The 22133-nt window shown below is 40.3% G+C and overlaps 1 protein-coding gene across 2 annotated transcripts in view; it reads left to right on the top strand.

Moving 5' to 3' along the window:
* Nucleotides 1-22133, top strand: part of pde8b (phosphodiesterase 8B) — a 57492-nt gene that overhangs the window by 5292 nt on the left and 30067 nt on the right. For both annotated transcript variants that reach the window (XM_035521257.1, XM_035521258.1), the window contains exon 2: nt 7574-7630. In XM_035521257.1, coding sequence (XP_035377150.1) covers nt 7574-7630 — 57 coding nt within the window. The remainder of the gene's footprint in view (nt 1-7573; nt 7631-22133) is intronic.

Raw genomic sequence — 22133 nt, 5'->3', positions numbered from 1 at the left:
CACGCACACACGTGTCATGGAAGCTGCTGAAGGACTCTATGACAGGTGAGAGATGTCCTCTCCCCATATTCAGCAATTCGGTGACACGCAAGGCCATGACATCGTGGCCCTGTGTCTGTGGTTTCCATGGCAGCTATGCTGTGCTGGGGGGGGGTGACACAGTAACATGTATCACAGTAAAACATATCCCTCACTGACCCTCTGAGAGTGAGGGTGGGACACAGTAGTATGAAATGCACAGTAATATGAAATATACAGTAATGTGAAATATACAGGAATATGATATCTCACACTTGTGCACACACCCAACCTCTCCAGTGGGTGGTTTTTACTGGGATGTTGGTATTGGGTGTTGAATATTACAGGGTCTAGGGACTACAGCCAATCTCGTAGGCTCATGGGCTCTTTTGGATCAGATTCTGGTTCTCTCGCTCTCTGAGAAATGGAAATGAATGTTTGGTTAACAGGCGCATTCTACAGGTGCAGTTTATGTGCTGGTGCTCAACAAAAGTTCAGAAGTCAAAGGTCACTCATTAGTGGTTGTGTTGTTGATGATGCTTTTGAATGTACAACATGACCGCGCACTACAGAGAGAACATTTACACTGTCCTCTGCAGCCTGTGTGTGTGAGGAAAATTGAACTGAGCTGTGTAATAAGGATGGAACATGGCCACCTATATTGGTTGCTATGGTTTCCAGGTGTGTGTGATTGTCTCTGGTATATTGATTTTTAGCAGCATGTTCACATGTGGATGTGTGTGTGTGTGTAAAGAGTGAGTGAGGGAAAATTTTGTATATGTAAGTTTCCCTTTAGCCAAAGCCTGCAGTTTCTCACAAGGGCTTTGTTTGGAGTTGCTGGCCATCTGTGATCATGTGAATTTGGACCCTGCTTTTGGTCCATTTCATTATTTTGTAACCCATCAGCACACACACAGGCTGATGAAGTAATTAATAGTGATGTGTGTCTTAAATTATTGTGAATTCTTTAGATCGCACTCTCTCTCTCTCTCTCTCTCTCTCTCTCTCTCTCTCTCTCTCTCTCTATCTCTCTCTATGGCAGATGTATTATTCAATAGCTATTCAGCATTCATTTGTTGTCAGTTTGTAAATGTTAAATTATCTCTATCTTTGTCATTTATTTACGTCAAGAATGAGAGAAAGACACAACTGGCCGATCCCATTGACCTCTGTGTGTGTGTGTGTGTGTGTGTGTGTGTTAGACACATGTATTGTGTCAGTATTATGCATATGTCTATGTCATGATGCAGGCACTCAGGTTATGATAGAAGGAGTACAAGTCTCTGCATGCCAACAGTCCCAGATGAGGTCTCGCACCCATGTCTCCTCTGTGGGTGGATGCAGACATGTGACTGTAGAAGTGCAGGAGCCTCTGTTGACAGAGTAGGGAGCAGGAGTGCTGGTTTTTGGAATGTGTGTAGTTCTGGAGGCAGGTCTGCGTACTCTATTGATATTGTGGCGTGTAGTGTGATTTGTGTCTTGTGTGTTTATTTATGTGAATTTCAAATGTGAAAAATGTATGAAAACCAGAGAAATAAAAAGGTAATCTACCTTGTCAGAATGTGTAAGGCAGTCTTTTTAAAAAAGCACTTTTCCAAAGCCTGCATGTTTCATATATTAAAACTGAAAGGGTAAAAACATTTCTTATGGATCCTGAGAACCAAAAGAATACATTAGGCTTAGGATTCAAAAATTCAAATTCTTTATATAGGCAGTTACATACATATTCACTTAACATATGTATTTCCTTTATGTCTTTAAAATTCATATAAACACCCATTGGGTATGCGTATGTATGGTAGTGTTTATCAAGTATCTGTGTCATGATACTAGAGAGGAAGTCCTCTGCCATTGTTGCCAAGATTTCTGACATTAGAGTCTATCAGTTCTGTGCTGACCTTTGACCTGTGAACCCACTGAACCAGACTTTTATCGGGCTGATGGGGAAGACACTCCATAAGAAGCAGAAAAGCATGCGAGAAACCCACAACACCTACTTCACTGCAGTAGAAACCCAAGGAAACCCCATGATCTACATAGTTTAGTGTCTCATACACCTCATTCAATCAATCTGATCATTATCATGCCCTTTTGTGAGCTGAGATGTGCCTGAGAAGAGAGAGCACCAAAGTGTGTAGTGTAAATGTAGGCCAATGAAAAGCATTCTACTGATTTCTGACAGGGTAGTGACCTGTGCTTGTTAGCTCAACTCACAAATGAGCATCACAGGCAGTGACATCATCACTGACTGATGATCAGGGCTTCATCGAATGTGTGTGCTGGATCTCGTCATTAGCAGTATGTTGGTGTGTCTGAAATAAGTGACGTTGTGTTGTAGTAATGAGCAAAGTGTTTATGTATCTACAGTTGATGTCCGTGTTTCAAATAATGTGTTTGTGCCTGTTGCATATGTCTGAAATGTGAGCATACGAAACCCAAGTATTTTAAAGGACAAACTGCGTAATTTAAGAACATTTCCTGACAGTTTTCCTCCATATTGAGAGACAATCTGAATGGCATTTTTTTCTGATATTTGGTATTGTTTTAATCATACACAGACCTAAATGGCTGTACTGAACTACAGCAAATCTATAGATCTACATTTTACTGATAATATAGTCTTAAGCAAACATATGGGTCATGACATCAGCATGTTGTACCTTTCCACAGAGGGGTGTGGGTGTGGGTGTGTGTTTGTGCCCATATTGGACTCTGTTCCTCAGAACGGTCTATTCCTGGCACATATGCCAAGCCGATCTGCATCAATACAGAGCTCATGCTGCTGCCAGCCCATCTCATCTGGGAGGCTAAATTTAGAAGAGGCTGATTTTATCATGCCCCCTGTGCCGTGTGAAGGGGTGGCTTTGTTTGATGTGTGTGTGTGTGTGTGTGTGTGTGTGTATGAGCATGTGACTGAGCGGTGGCACATAGACAGTGTGCCATAAGCAGGAGGAGTGCATGTGTGTGAACTTTTTTTTAATCTCATTGTAGGGCCAGTATATGCCCATGATGATATGAAGTCAAATTATTTGTATATTTTGTGGATATCATCTTGAGTTTCTTTTTTTTAACTGAGATTTTAATTTAAATTAATAGAACAATGAAATTCATGAGATTTTACTGAGGTTAAGGACAGAGATATGTTTAGATATAGCAATATGTAGATGCAGTAATGAATTCTTCAACTGTATAAGTGTAACCCTCAGTTGCTTGAATTGCACTCAGTCACAGTTGTCGATTTGGACAAAAGCGTCTGTTAAATTCCATATATTTGTAAATGTGCAACACAAAAAAATCTAGGTGCACCGGGAGAGAGAAACAGAGAGGTGTGGCTGTGTGGGGGTTAGGCTTTGAGAAATATGCTCAGAGAATAACATATTTCTAAATGGGGTTTATAGATGTGCTTTTCTTATATATCCCCATGTATACACATGAGTTACTTTACCTGACTTTATGCTATTTAACTTGACTTGCATTTTATGGTATTTAGAATGGTATTGTAAATGCAGGTATTATTCATATGAGTGTCAGTGAAACGCTTGTTTGCAGCATATGCTATCCTATCTTTTTTCAATCTTAGGGAAAGTCTCTTAGAAAGACCACTGAGCTGGGGTCAGGATGGATATAATGTATATACCTGGTTAAGCGATTATTTGAATTTTTAAGAAATGTGCCCATTGAAATATCATATTTATATTATATGTTTTGTGCAAAAACCAAGATAATGAAAGCTAAAGTTTCATTGCTGTCAGTCATACATTCATATTTTACATTTTCATTTGAAGCCACAAACCCAATGACAAACCCAAGTTTGCTTAATATCCTTCATGAAATCACTTCAAAATTTGACAAAAGCTGATATATTCACCACAAAGTTCACAGTACTCACACAAAATTTCAACTATCAGGTATGATGGTAACCCAAAGTCAGGGAAATAAAACATAATTGTAAAAAAACTAATTCCCAGTTAGCACATGATGGCACCATTTTTCATTAACATCCAAATGAAGTCATTAGGCTTGGGAAACTGTAGCAATCTTTGATTAAATTAAATATTGGCAAAACTTTAGATTAAATATTTAGGTTTACAGTTATGCAAGTAGTCCAGAACGTGTGAATTCCTATAGGAGTTACCTACCTACCTACAGTTACCTACCTTTTTGATAAGAGAACCAAGAATGCACAAGGAATCAGTATAACTCATTTAGTAACAGATGCTATGTTCACATTACCAGGCTAAAGTTACTCAAATTTTATTTTATTTTTTTGCCTTAACCAAGCCTCCACTACAGATGAAGCATTAACAAGCATTAACTTTAGGATCATGGCTGTTTCTGTTGAATCCACTTTGATTGTTTACCTCCCAGCATGTGACGTGAAGCATTGTTTCGGATTTGAGTCACTTTGGCCACATTCACACAGCAGGTAAAAATGGCCCAAATCTGATTTTCTTACCAAATCTATTTTTTAGGCTGTTCACAATATCTTTTTAATGTGATCTATAGCCAACACGAGTCTGAACAGATTACACTGCTGAACTGACCCTAATAAATTTGAACAGATCACACTGCTAAGCTCACCAGCACGAGTCTGAACAGATCACACTGCTAAACTGACCACATAAGTCTGAACAGATCACACCGCTCATAAATTGACCCGTATGTGCAAAAGAATGATACTTCACGTGGCCTGCACATCCAAAGGAACACAATATCATGTGCTGCAAATTCAGAAACAAACAAACTATCATGAGAATATGTAACAGCTGTGATAAGTGCCTTCTAATTTTGTTTTTACAAAAACATCACCCCTAATGCTTATAAGGTCTGTTACCTCACTATCTCACTGCTGAAATCTTCCCTTGCTGATGTTTCTGTCTTTCATTCCCAGCAGTGTGAAATTATAACTGATGTTTAGCTGGATTGATGTAAAGTCACAGGCATTCCAATCTGGCTGTTCAGACTGAGCCACATTGCCATGTATCAGATATATATCAGACTTTAGTTTTACATATGGAAGTGGGCCAAATCGTAATTGAAAATGTCAAATTCAGTGTGTGTTTTGCTTCCACCCTGCCATCTAAATGAAAATATATGTAGGAAAAGATTGGATTTGCGCCACTTTTACCTGCTGTGTGAACATACCCTAAATTTATCAAGAAGGCATTTAACTTCTGACTAGATGGATGTCTGTGTCTCTGTGGAAGACTCTTATTATATAATACGTAACATATATCTGTTGCATTACACTAGTAAATTTAACTGAATGGCCACTTTATTAGACACCTTCCCTTTCATGATTAGAGCGTCTATGTATGGAAGTAAGACACTTGATACCTGAGGGCAGTATATAATCATGTGAGCAACTTTTCAGTGGATCAGTTTCAGTGTGAATCCACATTAGGAAAATCGAGCGGTCTGATTTGACTTTGAACAAGGCAAGGTCATTGGTGATAGACTAGCCTGAGCCAATATCTCAAAAATGTGAAATGCTGGGTTGAGGGTATGAAGAGCATTCAGAGAATGGAGTGATCTGAGGAATAACATCCAGTGGTGTAAACAACTCATCAATGAAATGGATCAGTGGTGGATGTCAAGAATCATTCTGACGACTAGGTGTACAGTCAAGTAAACTGCTGCTGAATACAACACTGGTGCTCCAAGTAATGTGTCCGAATGCATCTGCACAGATGGAATATAACAACAGATGACCAGTTCGAGTGCCGTTGCTCTCTAAGATTCGAGTGTGCGCAGGAGCTCAACACGTGGATTACTGAGCAGTGGAAAAGCTACGCCTGGTCAGATGAATCCAGATTTCTGTTGCACCACACTGATGGGAGGAACAGAATTTGGCATAAGGGGCATGAGCCCTTCCTGTCAGGTGTCAACAGGCTGCCAGGGATGGAGCAGTAGTGTGGTGAATGTTTTCTTGGCACTTCCTGGGTCCTGCGATACCCGTGGATGGACATTTGGACAGTAGGGCTTACCTAGGCATCATGATTGACCATGTCCATCCCTTCATGGCAGCTGTTCAGCCTATAGTAGAAGGACACTTTCAGCAGGACAGTTCACCTTGCCAAAAGGGTCATATAGTCATGGATTGGCTCCTGGAACATGCCAGATTTCTCTGAGTTTTCCTTGTTTCCCTGGCCTTCACAGTCCCCAGAACTTCTACCTAATCTATAGGATTAACAGGCTGTTCAGAGCCTGTCAGTACCTCCATCTTAATTTGCAGCAACTTTGAGAATTAGTCCTCATGGACCAAGACTCCTGCAGAACGATTTCAACACCTAGTGGAATCTATACCACAATGAACTGTTCTGAAAGCCAAAGGAGGTCTAATGCGCTATATATATATATATATATATATATATATATATATATATATATATATATATATATATATATTACTAACAGAAACTATTCCTAAACGTATGCTTCAGTAACCTTAAGTAACCTTGGAACAGTTTAAAGGAATGGGATTAGAATAATAATAAAGGGTTTTTTTTCTCCTCATTCATTCTTTTTTTTCCTTCAGAGGCATTTACAGTGCTCCTCAGGGCAACTTTAGCATGATTTCAGCACGAGTACAGTAAGCCTGCTTTATATTCACACAGGTCTGAGACAGAGGGAGAGGAAAGGAGCTTTGAGGTGCCTCCTGTTTCAGCCGCAAGAATGCCAGCTCAGCAACACACTGGTGTTTTGATTTATTCATTTCCTCCTACATGCAGTCTGGTGCTTGTGTTGCCTTGGAGTTCTACACCACAAACAAACAAATACATTTGGACCATTCTGAAGGTTTCTGTTTGTTTGTGTCTGCGTCTTTGAGAGTGAGGGAAAAGCAAAAGGCATGTGCTATATCTGTTACAAGGTTCGGTTGAGGAGGTTATGTAAAGTGTGTGTGAGTGTGTGTGTGTGTGTGTGTGTGTGTGTGTGTGAGTGTGTGTGTGTGTGTGTGTGAGTGTGTGTGTGTGTGTGTGTGTGTGTGAGTGTGTGGTGTGTGTGTGAGTGTGTGTGTGAGAGTGTGTGTGTATGTGTGTGAGAGTGTGTGTGTGAGAGTGTGTGTGTGAGTGTGTGTGTGAATGTGTGTGTGTGTGAGCAGCTTGCAGAGATAAGAAGTGATGACTGGGAGAGGTGAGGACATTTTGAGCCAAGCTGTCTGACATCAAAGCCGCAGTCTCGCAAGTGTTCCTTGTGCTTTTTTAAACTGCCCATGATATTATGATGACCTGCTTTCTTGCCTGACAAACAATCTCTTGTGTATGGAATGATTGAACAAAGCTCCTCTAATGCTGAGGCATGTGTGATAACTGGCCTGGTGGTAGGGCAAATCCCAGACAACATGGGATCCCACGTTTAGGTGGCATTTGAGTTCAAGCTGCAGTGGACTAGGTCAGGGGCCAGGCAGGCCGGTGGTATTATTCTTACGGGTCGGCAGTGTGGAAGCCTAAAACAGCAAGAATGGTAAAGGAAGATTACACAGATTAAAGTATTCTTCAGTTTATCTGATCATTTTTCTAACTTCTCTCTCATTGTCTCTCCCTGACTCACTCAGGTATCGGCTACAGAAGAATGTATCGGACCGATGCGGCTCACACAGGAACCCACACAGGTAGAGCCCTTCCACCCTCCTCCTTAAAGGTCGAAATTATGACTACTACTGACTTTCTCATCGCCACCCTGCAGGGAGATACGCCTGCATATGCATGTGAGAGAAAGCATTTGGTTGAAGGCTGAACGCATGCACGGAGGCATGTGTGTAGGGGTGTGGGTGTAAAGGAGTGTGTGTCTGGGGGAGGGTTTCAGGGCAGTAATGTCATTAAAGCTTTCGTTTTCTGAAGTCGTTATTATTAGAACATATTTGAATCCTGTTTAATTAGAATTACCTAGCTGCCTCTGTGTTCTGTAGTATATCATGCTTCCCCATCATCGGGGATCAGTCCACTTCCTGATTCTCATTTGATAGGGTTTAGGAGACCTTACTAATTTTGCAGAAGAGTGAGTGCCTGCGTTTAATCAGTTGAGCTCTCTGGTAATGTACGTGCACACTGGACCCATTCCTGCATTCTCGTAGCTACCAGACCGAAATGGGGCTGCAGCATCTCTGGATCAGTATATGCAAATTGTGATCTCATTAAATGTTGCTGGTCACATCACTATAAGAAGAGTATTGCTACACTGGAGCATGACTGTGAAAATATATTTCAACTTTTTAAAAATGTTCAGTTCAAATTGTTCGCTTCTAATCAAATAGCATGTGTGTGTGGGTGGGTGGGTGGTTGACTGCTGCTTGGTGTTTTGTTTCATTCATTTTATCACTGTGTGTGTACAAATATTACACACACTGGTTCTTTCTCCTACAAATTCAGAAGCATTTTGCTTGCACAGCTGATGAGCGGCCTCTGACTAAAACATTCTGTTTCTCTTGAGACCTTGGGTTCCTCACTGCTATTTTAAGATATATAAAATCAGCCAATCATACAGCATCAGCTCAGTGCATTTAGACATGTAAACATGGTTAAGATGACAAAGTGTTTGAGTGTTTTATGAGTGTTTGTGTGTGTGTATGAATGCCCAATGATGGCTACCCTAATAAAGTTGTCCTAGTGAGAGTGTATGTATGGATGATTGTGTGTCTGCATGTCCAGTGGTGGATGTTGCTCTGTCCTGGGTGTTGTCCTCTCTCCCTCTCTGCACCTGATTCAGTCCCCCAGGGGGCTGAGGTTTCTGGTACGCTGTGTGCAGTTGACTGCTGCTTCTCACTGGTGTGACTGGATATAAAAGCTGTGTGTGTTAATCGTAAAGTGACCTTGGGTTCCACAAAAGCTGCCATATAAATAGAACTTCATTCATTCATTTATAACATCTATAATATTAATTCGTCTTTTCTCTGCAATTTCACTCTGGATTCACTTTCCTCTCTGAAGTCTTCTTGAAGGCAAAAATGACCTTGGATTGTGTTAGAGTCTGAGATGGATCATTTGATACAGGCTTTGATACTGTAGCTGGTCCATTCAAATCTCCAGAGAATTTGAAGGTCTATGAAATATTTACGTAGCAACATTTGATTACATTTTTGAAATGTACCTTATGTTGTTGTTGTTGTTGTTGTTGTTGTTAATGATTTCTGTGAGAGCACTTTAATTCTGAAAGGACATGGTAATAGATATATTTAAATCTTCAATGTAATATATGTAAATCTTCAGTGTAATATATTTAAAGCTTCAGTGTAATATATGTAAATCTTCAGTGTTAGTCCAGTAAGCAGAGGGTTTGGTAAATACTCATAGGCACTGAGCATGACTGCACATCTATACTGTGATATCCAAGTATGTGCTTTGTGTATATTTATCTCTGCATCATTAATGCGTCGAATGTATGTGCTCATTGTGTTGTGTTATTAAACAGAGATCTCATCCTCTGCATGTGGTGTTTTGTGTATACTGAGTTGAATATATGCGCTCAGTGTGTTGTGTTATTGAACAGCAATCTCATCATCTGTATGTGGTGATTGGTGTAACCTGGTGCTATCTGTAGGTGGGTAATGTCAATTGAAAATTAAATGATGATTTTCCTTTGGTTTCTCTGGGTCAGTCATCGAGCTCTGTATATTTTTGTGTTTTCTCTTATCTGGCCCAGAGATTACAGCAAATTGAAATATACTTTGGGGAGACATAATCTCCTTCGTCATTCGTGTGAGGTGTTAGGCTTCTGGGGAGATCTAATGAGGTGAACAGGTCAGACAACTAAACACCTGTCAGTGCTGTTATAAGCAGGATCCTGGATTATCTCCCAGATTTAGACAGATTATTCTGAGCGCGATTGGAATGTCATTACATGGTGTTATGTGTAAGTCGAGTTGTGTAAGCGTAGTAAATAATACCCCTTGCTGCCACCGGGGGTACACAGAAATTTGCAGAGCCGGAGGTCTCTAGCACTGAGAAGCACTCATAAACCAAGAGAAGTGTGTTAGTTAGATACCAAAGCAACAGCACTGGTGATCATCATTTACATCCAACAATATGAACCACTGGCAACCAAGCACTGATACTAACGTTATTAAACAAATCAGGTATTGGCCAGACGTATGTGATATGCACTCTGTCATTTCTTAGCCATTTCTTAGCTCTTCAATGGAAGCTCATTATTCCAGAATGTGATAAACATCAAAACATTGTGCCCATAAATGTAATAATTATGAATGTGCACATTACTGAGTAACGTATTTGTTAAAGGAAATTACCAAGTGTGAAATATGTCATGATTTATTTTTCTGTACTGTTGTATGTCAGTATAAAAGTGGTTAGAGGACTTTTCAAAACAATTTCATACTTTTACATTATTAACAATTTCATGTAGGCTAAACTTTAAACTAGAATAATGCAGTTAAATATGAAATGAATAATAAGGGTGCCTAATTTTAAAAATCCTCAATTTAAACATAAGGAAATAGCTGGCAATTAATTGGCTATTAACAAATATGTCTGCAATTTGGAAGTATTTTACTCTTGATACAACTACTAGTAAATTGTAATATTTGCAAATTTAAAGTTTAGGACATGGAAGTCAACAGCAAAATCTAATACACAGCAAAATCTTTTGTGCCAAATGAATGCATATTGTCTGGCAAATGTGCATCTTCAACCTAACAGTGCTAACTATAGTGGTAAAAAAAACAAACAAACAGCTGAAGAACAAACAAAGCAATAGGCTCTTTCCCACCATACTTATACAATGTATAAGCATTAGTTCTCTTTGTGTACTTTCTGAAACCCGCATATCTTAGGTAATGTTAAAGGAAAAAAATAACACTGACTGCAGAGTGGACCTCCAATTACTTTTCTGTGCAGTGCATGGAAAGCGCTCTTTATCTCAGATGTCAGGAGTCAAGTCACTGTGTTTAAAGTATACAGCCTGTGCCACCATTCAGAATCATGCAATAAAGGCATATTTAATTGTTTGATGGGGTAGGTGAGGTCAGATAAAATACTAAACTGAAAAATGTACTGACAACTGAGCAAAAATCTTTTTGTAAAACAGATACATGTAAGCATATTGTCAGTTCAGGCTAGCTTTGAAGTGGCCAGGCTAATAGCTAGCAATGGAAAACCTTCACAGGAGAGTTTCTGAAGCAGCGCCTTCTATTGTCAAGATGTGCCCAGAAAGGATTTGCTCAGTGTTGTGAGTCTGTCCACACCATTAACAGAGAAATAATTGAAAGCGGTCACTCTCGTCCAATCACCATACAATGTTTGCAACACAGTGCTTGCCGGTAGATCAAAGCACGTAACTGGAATTCTGTTATGACACTTGTGGTGTCCTGTGTAAATTTCATTAAAGCTAACACTTTTAACCATTGGTAGTTTCAGGGTTTTTTGCCTGAATTGAATGCTTATGAAGATGCGCTGTACCAAACAAAGATCTGCTGGTTGAGTCATAAGTGAATTTTGTAATTACCTGTTCCCCAAGATCATTACATTTATGCTGTCCCAACGTTGTACTGTAACTTACTAATGCAGAATGGAAATGGAACCTCGATTTCTTAATGGATGTAACAGCTCCAAGGCTCAGGAAAAGTCACATAGAATATGCATTTGCAAGTAAATGCATTTGAAGTAAAATTGGGACTCCTCCTTAAACATGTAACAGGGTGAAAACTTTTACGATCTCCCCATTACTCAGAAATTGTCTGCTGCAAAGCCACCACATGCATTTCCTTCTGATAAGTGTGCTGAGACCCTGGAAATGTTGCCCAGTGAATTCCGAAAGCTTCATGTCCATGTGTTGTCCAAATTTTGCAGTCACCAAGGCATCCAACCTTTCCAGAGCCATTTTGCAGCACATGTTGATTGTGCCAATTTACCAGCTAGAATTGGCTAAATTATAAATTTTTGACAACCTCAATGATGCATTCAAGTCAAACACTTTTGTCTCCCCCAAGTAAGATCCCCTACTCAATTAAAAAAAAACATGCATACAAAATGGCAACCATTTTTGGGACCATCTGTGAGCAAACTTTTTCAAAGTTGAAACACCTCAAATCTCCAACCAGATCCAGACTCACTGATCCACACCTGCATCACCTATTACCTGTGCAGTTACAAACATGGAATATGTTACTAGCCAAATGTGGGCTCACAGTTTACACTGATTTGTATGATGTAAGATAATAATGCAGACATGTTTATCACCATGAATTACAAATATAATGCTACATAACACAAATAATACATCCATTATGACATAGTAAGTTTTCTGTATTTCTTTCACCCATTGCCTGCGTCCCTGAAAGAATGAAAAACTGAGGTAGACCTTTTGGTTAAAAGTTTTGAAGAGCCCTGGTGTAGAGAAAGAGTTCCACAGTAATGGTGCATATTTGCAAAAAGCTCCTACTGATGAGATGGAAGTGAGGTGTTCAGCTTTCTCTGTGGAAAGTAATCTTGAAGAAGACCAGTGAGGTATAAAGAAGTTCAACCATGATGTGCTTTAAATGTTAGGGCCATATCTTGAAATCTCAGTAATCAAGGTTTGTTATTAACCAGTACATGCGCCAATGTTTCTGTATGAAATGTTGAAATGAATTAATTAAGTCTGGAAATATTTTTAAGATGAAAATAACAGGTATGAGTGAGTGATTTCCATGGACGGAGTACTGTCTAAGATGACACCAAAGCGTGTCGTGTAATGAGGCCCTAAACATGAGAGAATAATTTTAAATAAAATATGAATATTGTACAATTTTGATATACTGGATTTCTAACCAGTCAACTGGACCTCAGTCTTATTAAAGTTCAGGTTCAGGAAGTTATAGGTCATCAAAGTTTTTATCTCTGCTAGATATAATATGAGTTGAAGGTAGAGAAGTCGCTATTGGCAGTGTGCATATGTACAGTTGGGTGTCATCGGCATAAAAATGAAAATCAGTATAAGACCAAAAAGTTTTAAAAGTTTGTAAAATAAACAAAGTTGTGTGGTGCAGCAGCAGCTGCCGTATCTGCTTGTGTTGGCTCAAGCAGAACTGGATGTACTTGATGTGTCTGAGCAGATGGAAAACTGTTGTTAAAAGTTGTATTACCAAGTATTGACAAGTATCGACATAACTGTACACTGTATTTTGTAGGTTTATTTTAGTACTGAGCATTTTCAGTATTTTATTACTGACGTGTATATACGGTATATATTGCAGTATATATACATTTATACATATAAACTTTATAGTGCAAAAGTTGGTCGCAAGTGTATAATAATAAAATGATTTTGAGCAGAGTGAAAATTACAAAGAGACACTTTTTTGTTTGTTTGTTTGTTTGGTCAATAGCCAGGATTGTGCATCTCTACAACCAAGCCACATGATGCCATTACTAATCACAGAGCTAATCCACTTTACCCTGCTCATGTGTTATGACTGCTAACCCACTTTTAATCTACTTTTGATAACAGTAGCATTTTAGTGGGTGATTTTCATGACCAGACAGACAGCACTGATACAGATTATTAAACTCATATTTTATAAAAAGCAAACAGAATGGGAATGAATGGTAAAGTTCAGTTCTGAAAGATGGGGAGGGATGGAGGGAGGGAGAGAGAGAGGTGGTTAAAAAGAGAAAGACATGGGGGAAAGAAAAGAACTGTAAAATGCTCTGTTGAGTGTGAGGGCATTTGCTAGTTTTTATGTTTTTATGCCTTTTTGTCTTCCTTCTAGTTCCTCTAGTACTGTAATGAGCTTGAGGCATCAACGCCTGCAGCTGACTGATCCACACCAGGTGTAGTCAACACACACTAGGGTGGTGGAGAGGCAGACACACACTCTGTTTATGTCTTCTCTAAAACAAAGTCCTAAGGCATTCCTGAAAAAACCTGAAACAGAGTGAGCAGGATAAACAGAGAGGAGGAAAGTCCAAAAGGGAGCAGGAAAGGAGACTTGACTAATTGACTAGGGTTTAAAGCAGATTATGTAGCATGAGGTTAACTGTGGGTGGGTATGAATCTCTTCAGAAACAGCTCCACAGGATGTTTCTGCTTACTGTAGTGAAGGACGGCACCCAGTTGGAGAGAGGGTATGTGTGAGAGAGTGTATAGTGAAGCCATCCTTTCTGTGTGAACACAGTGTAGGGATGCCAGGACACACACACACTCACTCACTCACTCACTCACTCACTCTCTCTCTCATCACACCCACCCCCAACCCCAGGAGTGAGAACATTGCTTCTCACAGTTGGCACACTGTCAGGAGAGTGAGTGAGTGAGTGAGTGAGTGTGTTTATGAATATCCAGATAAAATATTTTTATTTAGTTTACACTCACATTCAGTTGTCAAGGCTCAAGCTTTCTTTAACTTGAACTAAAACACTGAAAACAGCAAACCAAATACAACTCTCCCCACACACTAACACACATGCTAAAAAATCTCTAAATGTGATCCAGGGCCCAGTTTAAGTCCTACTTACATAAATTTCATCCATTATTTATGATCTATGTTTATACTCGTAGTGGGGCCCAGAGGAAGATGGATTCTCCTTTTATGTCTGGCTTTCCTCAAACTCCTTTCCTCATGCTGTCTTTGGGAAGTCTTTCCCTTTCACTGGTACCTTGTTCATTAATGATCTAGGCCCACATTTCTGTCAAGCTGCTTTGAGACAATCTCAATTGTAAATAGTGCCGTATGTAAAATAGTGATTTAAGTTATGCATTTATTATGATGAACTGCAAATGGAGAAAGTGACAAAGGGTGATGCCTGATATCTTTATTAAAATGCTTTAAGTATAATTATAATTATCAATTTTAATAAATTCCATTTCATAAAACGTTCATATTTTGTTATAATAGTTATACTTGCAGGCTTGATATTCACTGAAGACGCCTGTATAATAATCACACAGCCTTTGAGAGTTTGCTCAGACAAAGCAGATTGATTTAGCTCTTGAAGTCATAGTGATATTTTGGTTTATTTATTGCATTCTTTCCTTTCCTTCATTATATCAGATACCATGAATCTAAAATTAGGATAATGTATTGCTGATCTTTGTGTTCTATAATGTCTAAGAATATTTCAGTCTAATCCATTGTTCCTAAATGTCAGTGTGCACAAATAGATAAAGGTTCTAATGTGCTCTTCAGGTCTGCCCCAAAACACCAGTGGATTCCTACTTTGCATGTCATCACCCATATAAACAGATGGATAAACAGATAAAACTGAATGGCCACTGTGGTTAGACCTCCTATGGCCTTCAGAACTGCAGAAGGCCTTCCTTCTGCAAGAGCCTTGGCCCATGCCATCAAGATTGCTGCGCAAAGTTGCCGCAAATAAAGATGGATATGCTAGCATGCTCTGAACATCCCATTCTACCTTGTTCCAGAAATCATGTATAGGATTAAGATCTGGGGATTGTGAAGGCCAGGGAAACAAGAAAAAACTCAATGTCATGTTCATGGAATCAATCCATAACTTTACAATCCTTGTGGCATGGTGAATTGTCCTGGTGAAAGTGTCCTTCTGCTATAAGGTAAACAGCTGCCATGAAAGGAAAAACGTGGTCAGTCATGATGCATAGGTAAGCTCCACTGTCCAAATGTCCGTTCACGGGTATCAAAGGACCCGGGGAGTGCCCCAAAAAAAAAAAAACATTCCCCACACCACTGACATCTGACATCTGAGGATAATGCCTTGTTCGAAGTCACTCAGATTGCTCGATTTTCCCATTATAAAGTGGATTCACCCTGAAACTGATGCACGGAAAAGTTTCTCACCTGATTTTATGATGCACTCCAGGGTCGTGTGACTAATTTCCATGCAGGGAACTTCCAGTCGTGAAAGGGCAGGTGTCTCTAATGAAGTGACCATTGAGTGTATGTATGCATGTAAACACACGATAAGATGTAAAATGTCCTGTGTCACACCATTAGTGTTTCTTTACGGCCCTGCTCACTTCGTGCTAGAAACCTCAGCATCTCGAGCTCTTCACGGTGGTCATTATGCATTCACTTCTCTTTGTCAGTGTTTTGCTGAATTGAGCCCACATCACCTCCAGAAGGCTCAACAGTGAGGTCTGGTATCCCAGCCCCACCCCTCCAAACTCATTTTTATTAAACCAACCTCATACATCTCTTTAGATGCAAGTCCAGACTAAGGCCGGACCCAGCTTCACTAACACTATTCATGCAAACTCAGTGACACAATTTCCTCTCCAATACACTGCCCCATTTGCACAAACATAATCACTTTGTATCACTACTAGACAGAGAGATTAACCCCCATGCGCTTCTTATCAAATAAACCTGTTAATTACATCTCATTATGTCTCCGTGTATGTCGTCCCTGCGAGAAAGTAACCTTACATGCTGAAAAGATCTGCTTCAGCACGCCAACCCCCGCACATCATTTACAGCTAGGCTCTTCACCTTCCTACTGTCCAAGGTTTTGTTAGTTCAGGAATCGCTCGAAGCAAAAGTTTTACGTGATTCATATCCATTGCCCACAACTCTCTCTTTCTACTAGAAATCGCACGATACCAGGTAGCAATCCAATACCGAACATTTGAATGTTGCCCAGTATAAATACTGATCTGAAATGTTTTCATTAAAAATCACTCTGGAGCTGAAGTTTAGTTGTTTGGGGGAAATGTTTTCTGAGAGATGTATTGTATATGCTACTTTACAGTATCACAGCACAGCCCCCTACTCAAAGACTCCTCCCAGTGTTTCCGTGTGTGTGTTTGTTGCCACACCCATCCCATGTGTCCCACCTGGCCATTGTTATGGCCCTTCTTAATGCATGTATTTAAAGTCCTGTTTAGTTGGTAATCTCTGTCGGTGTTTAACCTCCTGTATGCTGTTACCAGCCGTTTTTTAGTGTTGAGAGTCCTGTTTAGGACTTAAGTTCTGTCATGTTTACACGTAGTGTTGTCACTGTTTGTGTTGTGTTTTCAGTTTTTCTTACGTGTTATAATAAAATCTGTGTGTGTGTGTGTGTGTGTGTGTGTGTGTGTGTGTGTGTGTGTGTGTGTGTGACTCTACAGCCCCCCCCCCAGACGTCTCCCTGTGTGTGTGTGTGTGTGTGTGTGTGTGTGTGTGTGTTCGTCTGTATGTCCACGCCATCCCCATGTTTCACACCTGCTCCTCATTTTGTATCGTTGTTGTGCCTGAATATAAGTCTCTTGTTTAAGTGTGGATGTTGACGGTGCTTAACCTTACGTGGGCCTGAGTGCTGCATTCAGTGTTTTTCAGAAATAAACGTATCGTTCTCTTTCCCACGACTTGTCCCCATCCTGCTTAGCCTCCTCTCGTCACAGAGACATGGCTCATCTTTGCGCTGTACTTCGCCTCCCCAACGTTACATACAGATTTCATGAACATGACAGATAATTATAAATAATTTATTTAAAAACAAAAAACAAAAACACTTTGTTTACAAGGCTAAAGCATTTCATTTTTTTTCCTTCCATTGCCTTACAGTCTATGTCCCTCTTAGTCAGATGATATTTACTGCCTTGGTCATCACCTTCTTGGTCCTCTCCCTCAGCGCACATATGTGCACACACGTTTTCTCTTTCTCTCACTCACTCACTCACTCACTCGCACTCTCTCTCCCTCTAACTATCTATTTCTCAAAATAGGGTACACACAGTTTGGAAAATATTCATACATTTACATTATGTAAATTACACATTTCTATTGCACATTTACATTCTATTGCAGGCCTTTGGATGTAAAAATTTATATATATATATATATATATATATATATATATATATATATATATATATATATAATATTCTTATTTCTGTGGTAAGATGTACACACTATATGTATTTTGATGCACTTATCACTTTACTTCAGTCCATCTGTAGCACCTAATAATATTTGCTTTATATTGCTATATTATGAATCCTTATCTGTATTGACACTGCTGTAATGCAATATGTATGTTGTTGTTATTCTTAAACTGAGGTACTTGTAGTGTTCAGTGAGCAAAGTATTTCAGTATTTTATGTTCCTTTAATGTCCCTGTTGACATTGTCCATGCTTTAACAATATTCACTCAGTCATTAAAAAAAGCTCATCATTCATCATTTTAAAAAACAAAATTCTTGTTTTCCATAATTTTCTATTAAAGTACAATAACTTTTTCTGCCCTTTAAAATTGCTGACTGTGCTGACCTGTAGGTTATCCAGGATAAATGTATGACATACTATAAAAGTTCAGAGCTGGCTAACCTTGGAAACCAAGGCGAAAACAATGCTATTGTTACGATGGTGTCATAAAAGATCTGCTGTAATTGTGGTAGTCAGTACTGTAACACAACAAATGTTAATGCAGCCAATGGGAATACAACGTTGCACTTGTATGCTTTCAGCATGTCAGTTTTACACCGAGTTCCTGTTGCCATTGTGGAATTTCCATACACTTGTCTCTGCCTTAGTTTGGATTTGTACATGTGGCAGCAACCCGGCATCGGTACGGTTGCTGTATTTCCTCCCATAACTGAGCCTTTTGGAGCCAGGCCTGGTGTGATGGTTACTGCGCCCCCCACAGGTGGCTGTGCAGCAGTGCGACATGGTGGCCTGAAAATTCAGTTTCACATCTGCGCCTGTGTGGAATTTCACAACTGGGCGCTGTGGTTCCCCAGTGCAGCCCAAGATGAAAGAGTGTTGAACTTTCACACACACCATCAACATCATGGCAGTTTCTCTCCTTTTCATTCCCTCTTTCTCTGGATAGTTTCCTCATCACTGTCTGAAAGAGAGATAAATGCTTCTTGTTGCTAGATTCTACCAGTTCATACACCCACCCACACACACACACACACACACATAAACACACACACACACCCACCCACATACACACACACACACACACACACACACACACACATACACATACACACACATACATCCACACACATACACACACACACCCATACACACACACACACACACACACACACCCGCACACACCCACACACACACATGCGCGCACACCCACGCACACACATACACGCACGCACACACACACATATACACACACACCCATACACACACACCCATACACACACTCACCCACCCACTCACACACACACTCACATACATGCACACACACACACACACACATATACACACACAGACACACACACTCACTCACACACACACACACCCATACACACACACCCACATACACACACAGACACACACACCCACCCACATACACCCACACCCACACACACGCGCACACCCACGCACACACATGCGCGCGCACACACACACACCCATGCACACAGGCGCACACACGTGCCCACACACACACGCACACACATGCACACGCACACACACACAAACTCTTACTTTCTCACTTGCTCATTTCCCTTTTTTTACACAAGCCCAGTCAGGACCCTACAGATGCACACATCCATATCCCCTCACAGAGACACTCACACACACACACAGGCATAGGAACACTGGGAACATGTCCCTACCACTTTCTGAAATGGCTGAAATTGTCTGCATCACTTTTTGAAACTGAACTCTGAAAATATTGTGTATAGCATGTTGTAATACTTTGTATTTAATATAGCTTATTAGCAAAATCAGAAAATGTTCAGTACTTGTATTTTATCTCAGAAGATGCTGAAATAATTAATGCAGAAAAAATAACACTACATGAAAGAAACTATTTTTTTAATCGAAAGAAATAGGAAACAGTTGTACTACAGACGCATTTTAATTAATGGTCCTTGTATTCTTGTATTGCTCAACAGCAACAGGCTTGACAAATGCAGCCATAATACCTTCTGTGAACCTCTTCCTGTCAGTCCAAGTGCTGTGAACCTCTTCCTCTCAGTCGCAGTCCTGTGAACCTCTTCCTCTCAGTCCTAGTGCTAAATTCTTTTTAGTGAACACACATGCCTGAAGACATGATTTGAGGACTTGAAGGGAGCACACATTTGAATATGACACCCAATTTTTTTGTCCCCAGCATTTTTCAAAGTAAAGTTGCACCCATGCATTTACTCACACACTCAGGCACACATGCGCACACACACGTACGCACACACACACACACTCTCACTCACTGAACTGATGATGCAGTGGGATAGTACACAGTATTCTCCAGCAGATTGTTGGTTTTGGGAGGGGGTCAAACATCTCTAGACTGCCATCCCTTGCTCAAGCAGAGGGGAGGGGTGGAGTAGAGTGGATTGAACTTGGTGGAGGAGAGCGCAGATGAGGGTGGGGAAGAAGAGAGGCAGAAAAGCTAATATATTTGTGGGTTTTATCTTCATGTTTGTCCGTCTGACAATTAATGCGTCATTTGCTCTTATTTATACTGTGGGAAAATATGCGGAGATTCCAGAACTTCACTAACTTGCTCTTGGTGTTACTTGCATTGTTGATTCACTTGTGTATTCTTTAACACTTCCTTCAGATATATTTCTGACAAATATGATTTAAAAATAATATATGAATAAGTTTCTGCTTCCAGCCCTACAATTTAGTCCAACCAGGACACAATGGAAACAGCAAACCCTCTTAAGCACTAATATCAGGAGCACACATATCAGGAATAACCAGGGTCTCCTTGTCCTAGAATTAAATTGAGGGTGAATTCAGCCTCCCAAGGTCATGAGAAGGACAGGTTTGTTGAGACTGCTCTTGGTTTGGTTGCGGTTCTGGCTGTTGCCATCTGAGAGTTTGGCAACTGCCTTAGAGTGGAGGCCAGATCTGCTCTGCTCATTGTTCCTGGGTGATCCACCTCACCCAGGTCTGAAGCAGTCTCAGAATGCCAGCAACTACAACTACTCAACAACTATAACCACCCTCCACTTTGTTCAGATCAAACTCTAGACTGTCTCCATGGGTTCTAGGACACCATACATTCTGTACATTCTTTGGAACTGTTCTGGGGTTCTAGAATGCCCTACATACTGTGTAGGTTCGGGACAGTGGTTAAGGTACTTCACTAGTAATCTGAAGGTTGCCAGTTCAAGCCCCATCACTGTCAGGTTGCCACTGTTGCCCCTTAATGATCAGTTGCTCAAGTTGTGTTTAGTCGGGATTGTAAATCACTTTGGACAAAAGTGTCAGTCAAGTCAAATGTATATATTTAGCACTTTTTACAACAGATGTTGCCACAAAGCAGCTTGACAAATGTCCGAGTCCAAACAGTGGCAAGTAAAAACTCGGACCTTAGAAAGTGTTCGACCTATCTCGGAACTAGAAGTACAAGCTCTGCCTTAGGGGAAGTTAGCAAGCCCTCAACTCCAGCACTACAGCCCTTGCAGCAGAGCAAATGGGTGACATTACGGCAGAATAGCCGAGCTTTGGCTCGCCCACAGGAGCACTACACATTCCCAATACGCCTGTCCAACAGGTTTGCCCCACTCAGTGAAGCACCTGCTGAGAAGTCTGTTGAAAGAGCTCTGGTTATAAAGGACTCTATTTTGCGACACGTAAATGAGCTAGGCAGGCATTTAGGGACACCAGCAGCAGTAGTTAGCTGTATACCAGGAGCCAGGGCGCCAGACATTGCAGGAAATTTTAAGGTCTTAGGCAAGCATAGGTTTTCTAAGATAGTTATTCACACTAACGATATATGCCTTTGCCAATCAGAGATTACTAAAAATAATATTGAAGAGGTGTGTCAATTAGCGAAGGTGATGTCTGATGCTGTAGTATGCTCTGGTCCAATCCCAATGCGGCACAACAATATAACGTACAGCCAGTTATCTTCACTGAACTGCTGGATGTTCATGTGGTGCTCACAAAACAATACAGGGTTTATAGATGATTAAAACACATTCAAGAGGAAGCCTGGCCTTTTAGGTCAGGACGGTATCCATCCTCTCAGGGTGGTATCCATCCTACCATAGTCTTATAACAGACCTAATTAACCTATGACAATCCAGAGCAGAGGCCATGCAGCAGACAAAGAGGCTAAACCAACCATCTGCTGGTCGCTACGTGACATCACTCAAGGTTCATCTTATTGAAACTCCTAAATTGTATTAAAGTAACTAATTCACAGAACACTGCCTGTGCATTTCAGCTAAAGCTGGGCTTACTAAATGTTAGATCCCTAACATCTAAGTGAAATCCTAACATCATAGATTTAATGTACTTT

The sequence above is a fragment of the Electrophorus electricus genome, chromosome 22, assembly GCF_013358815.1.
Source record: "Electrophorus electricus isolate fEleEle1 chromosome 22, fEleEle1.pri, whole genome shotgun sequence".
NCBI classification, from domain to species: Eukaryota; Metazoa; Chordata; class Actinopteri; order Gymnotiformes; family Gymnotidae; genus Electrophorus; species Electrophorus electricus.
This window is presented reverse-complemented; position numbering and strand designations above follow the sequence as displayed.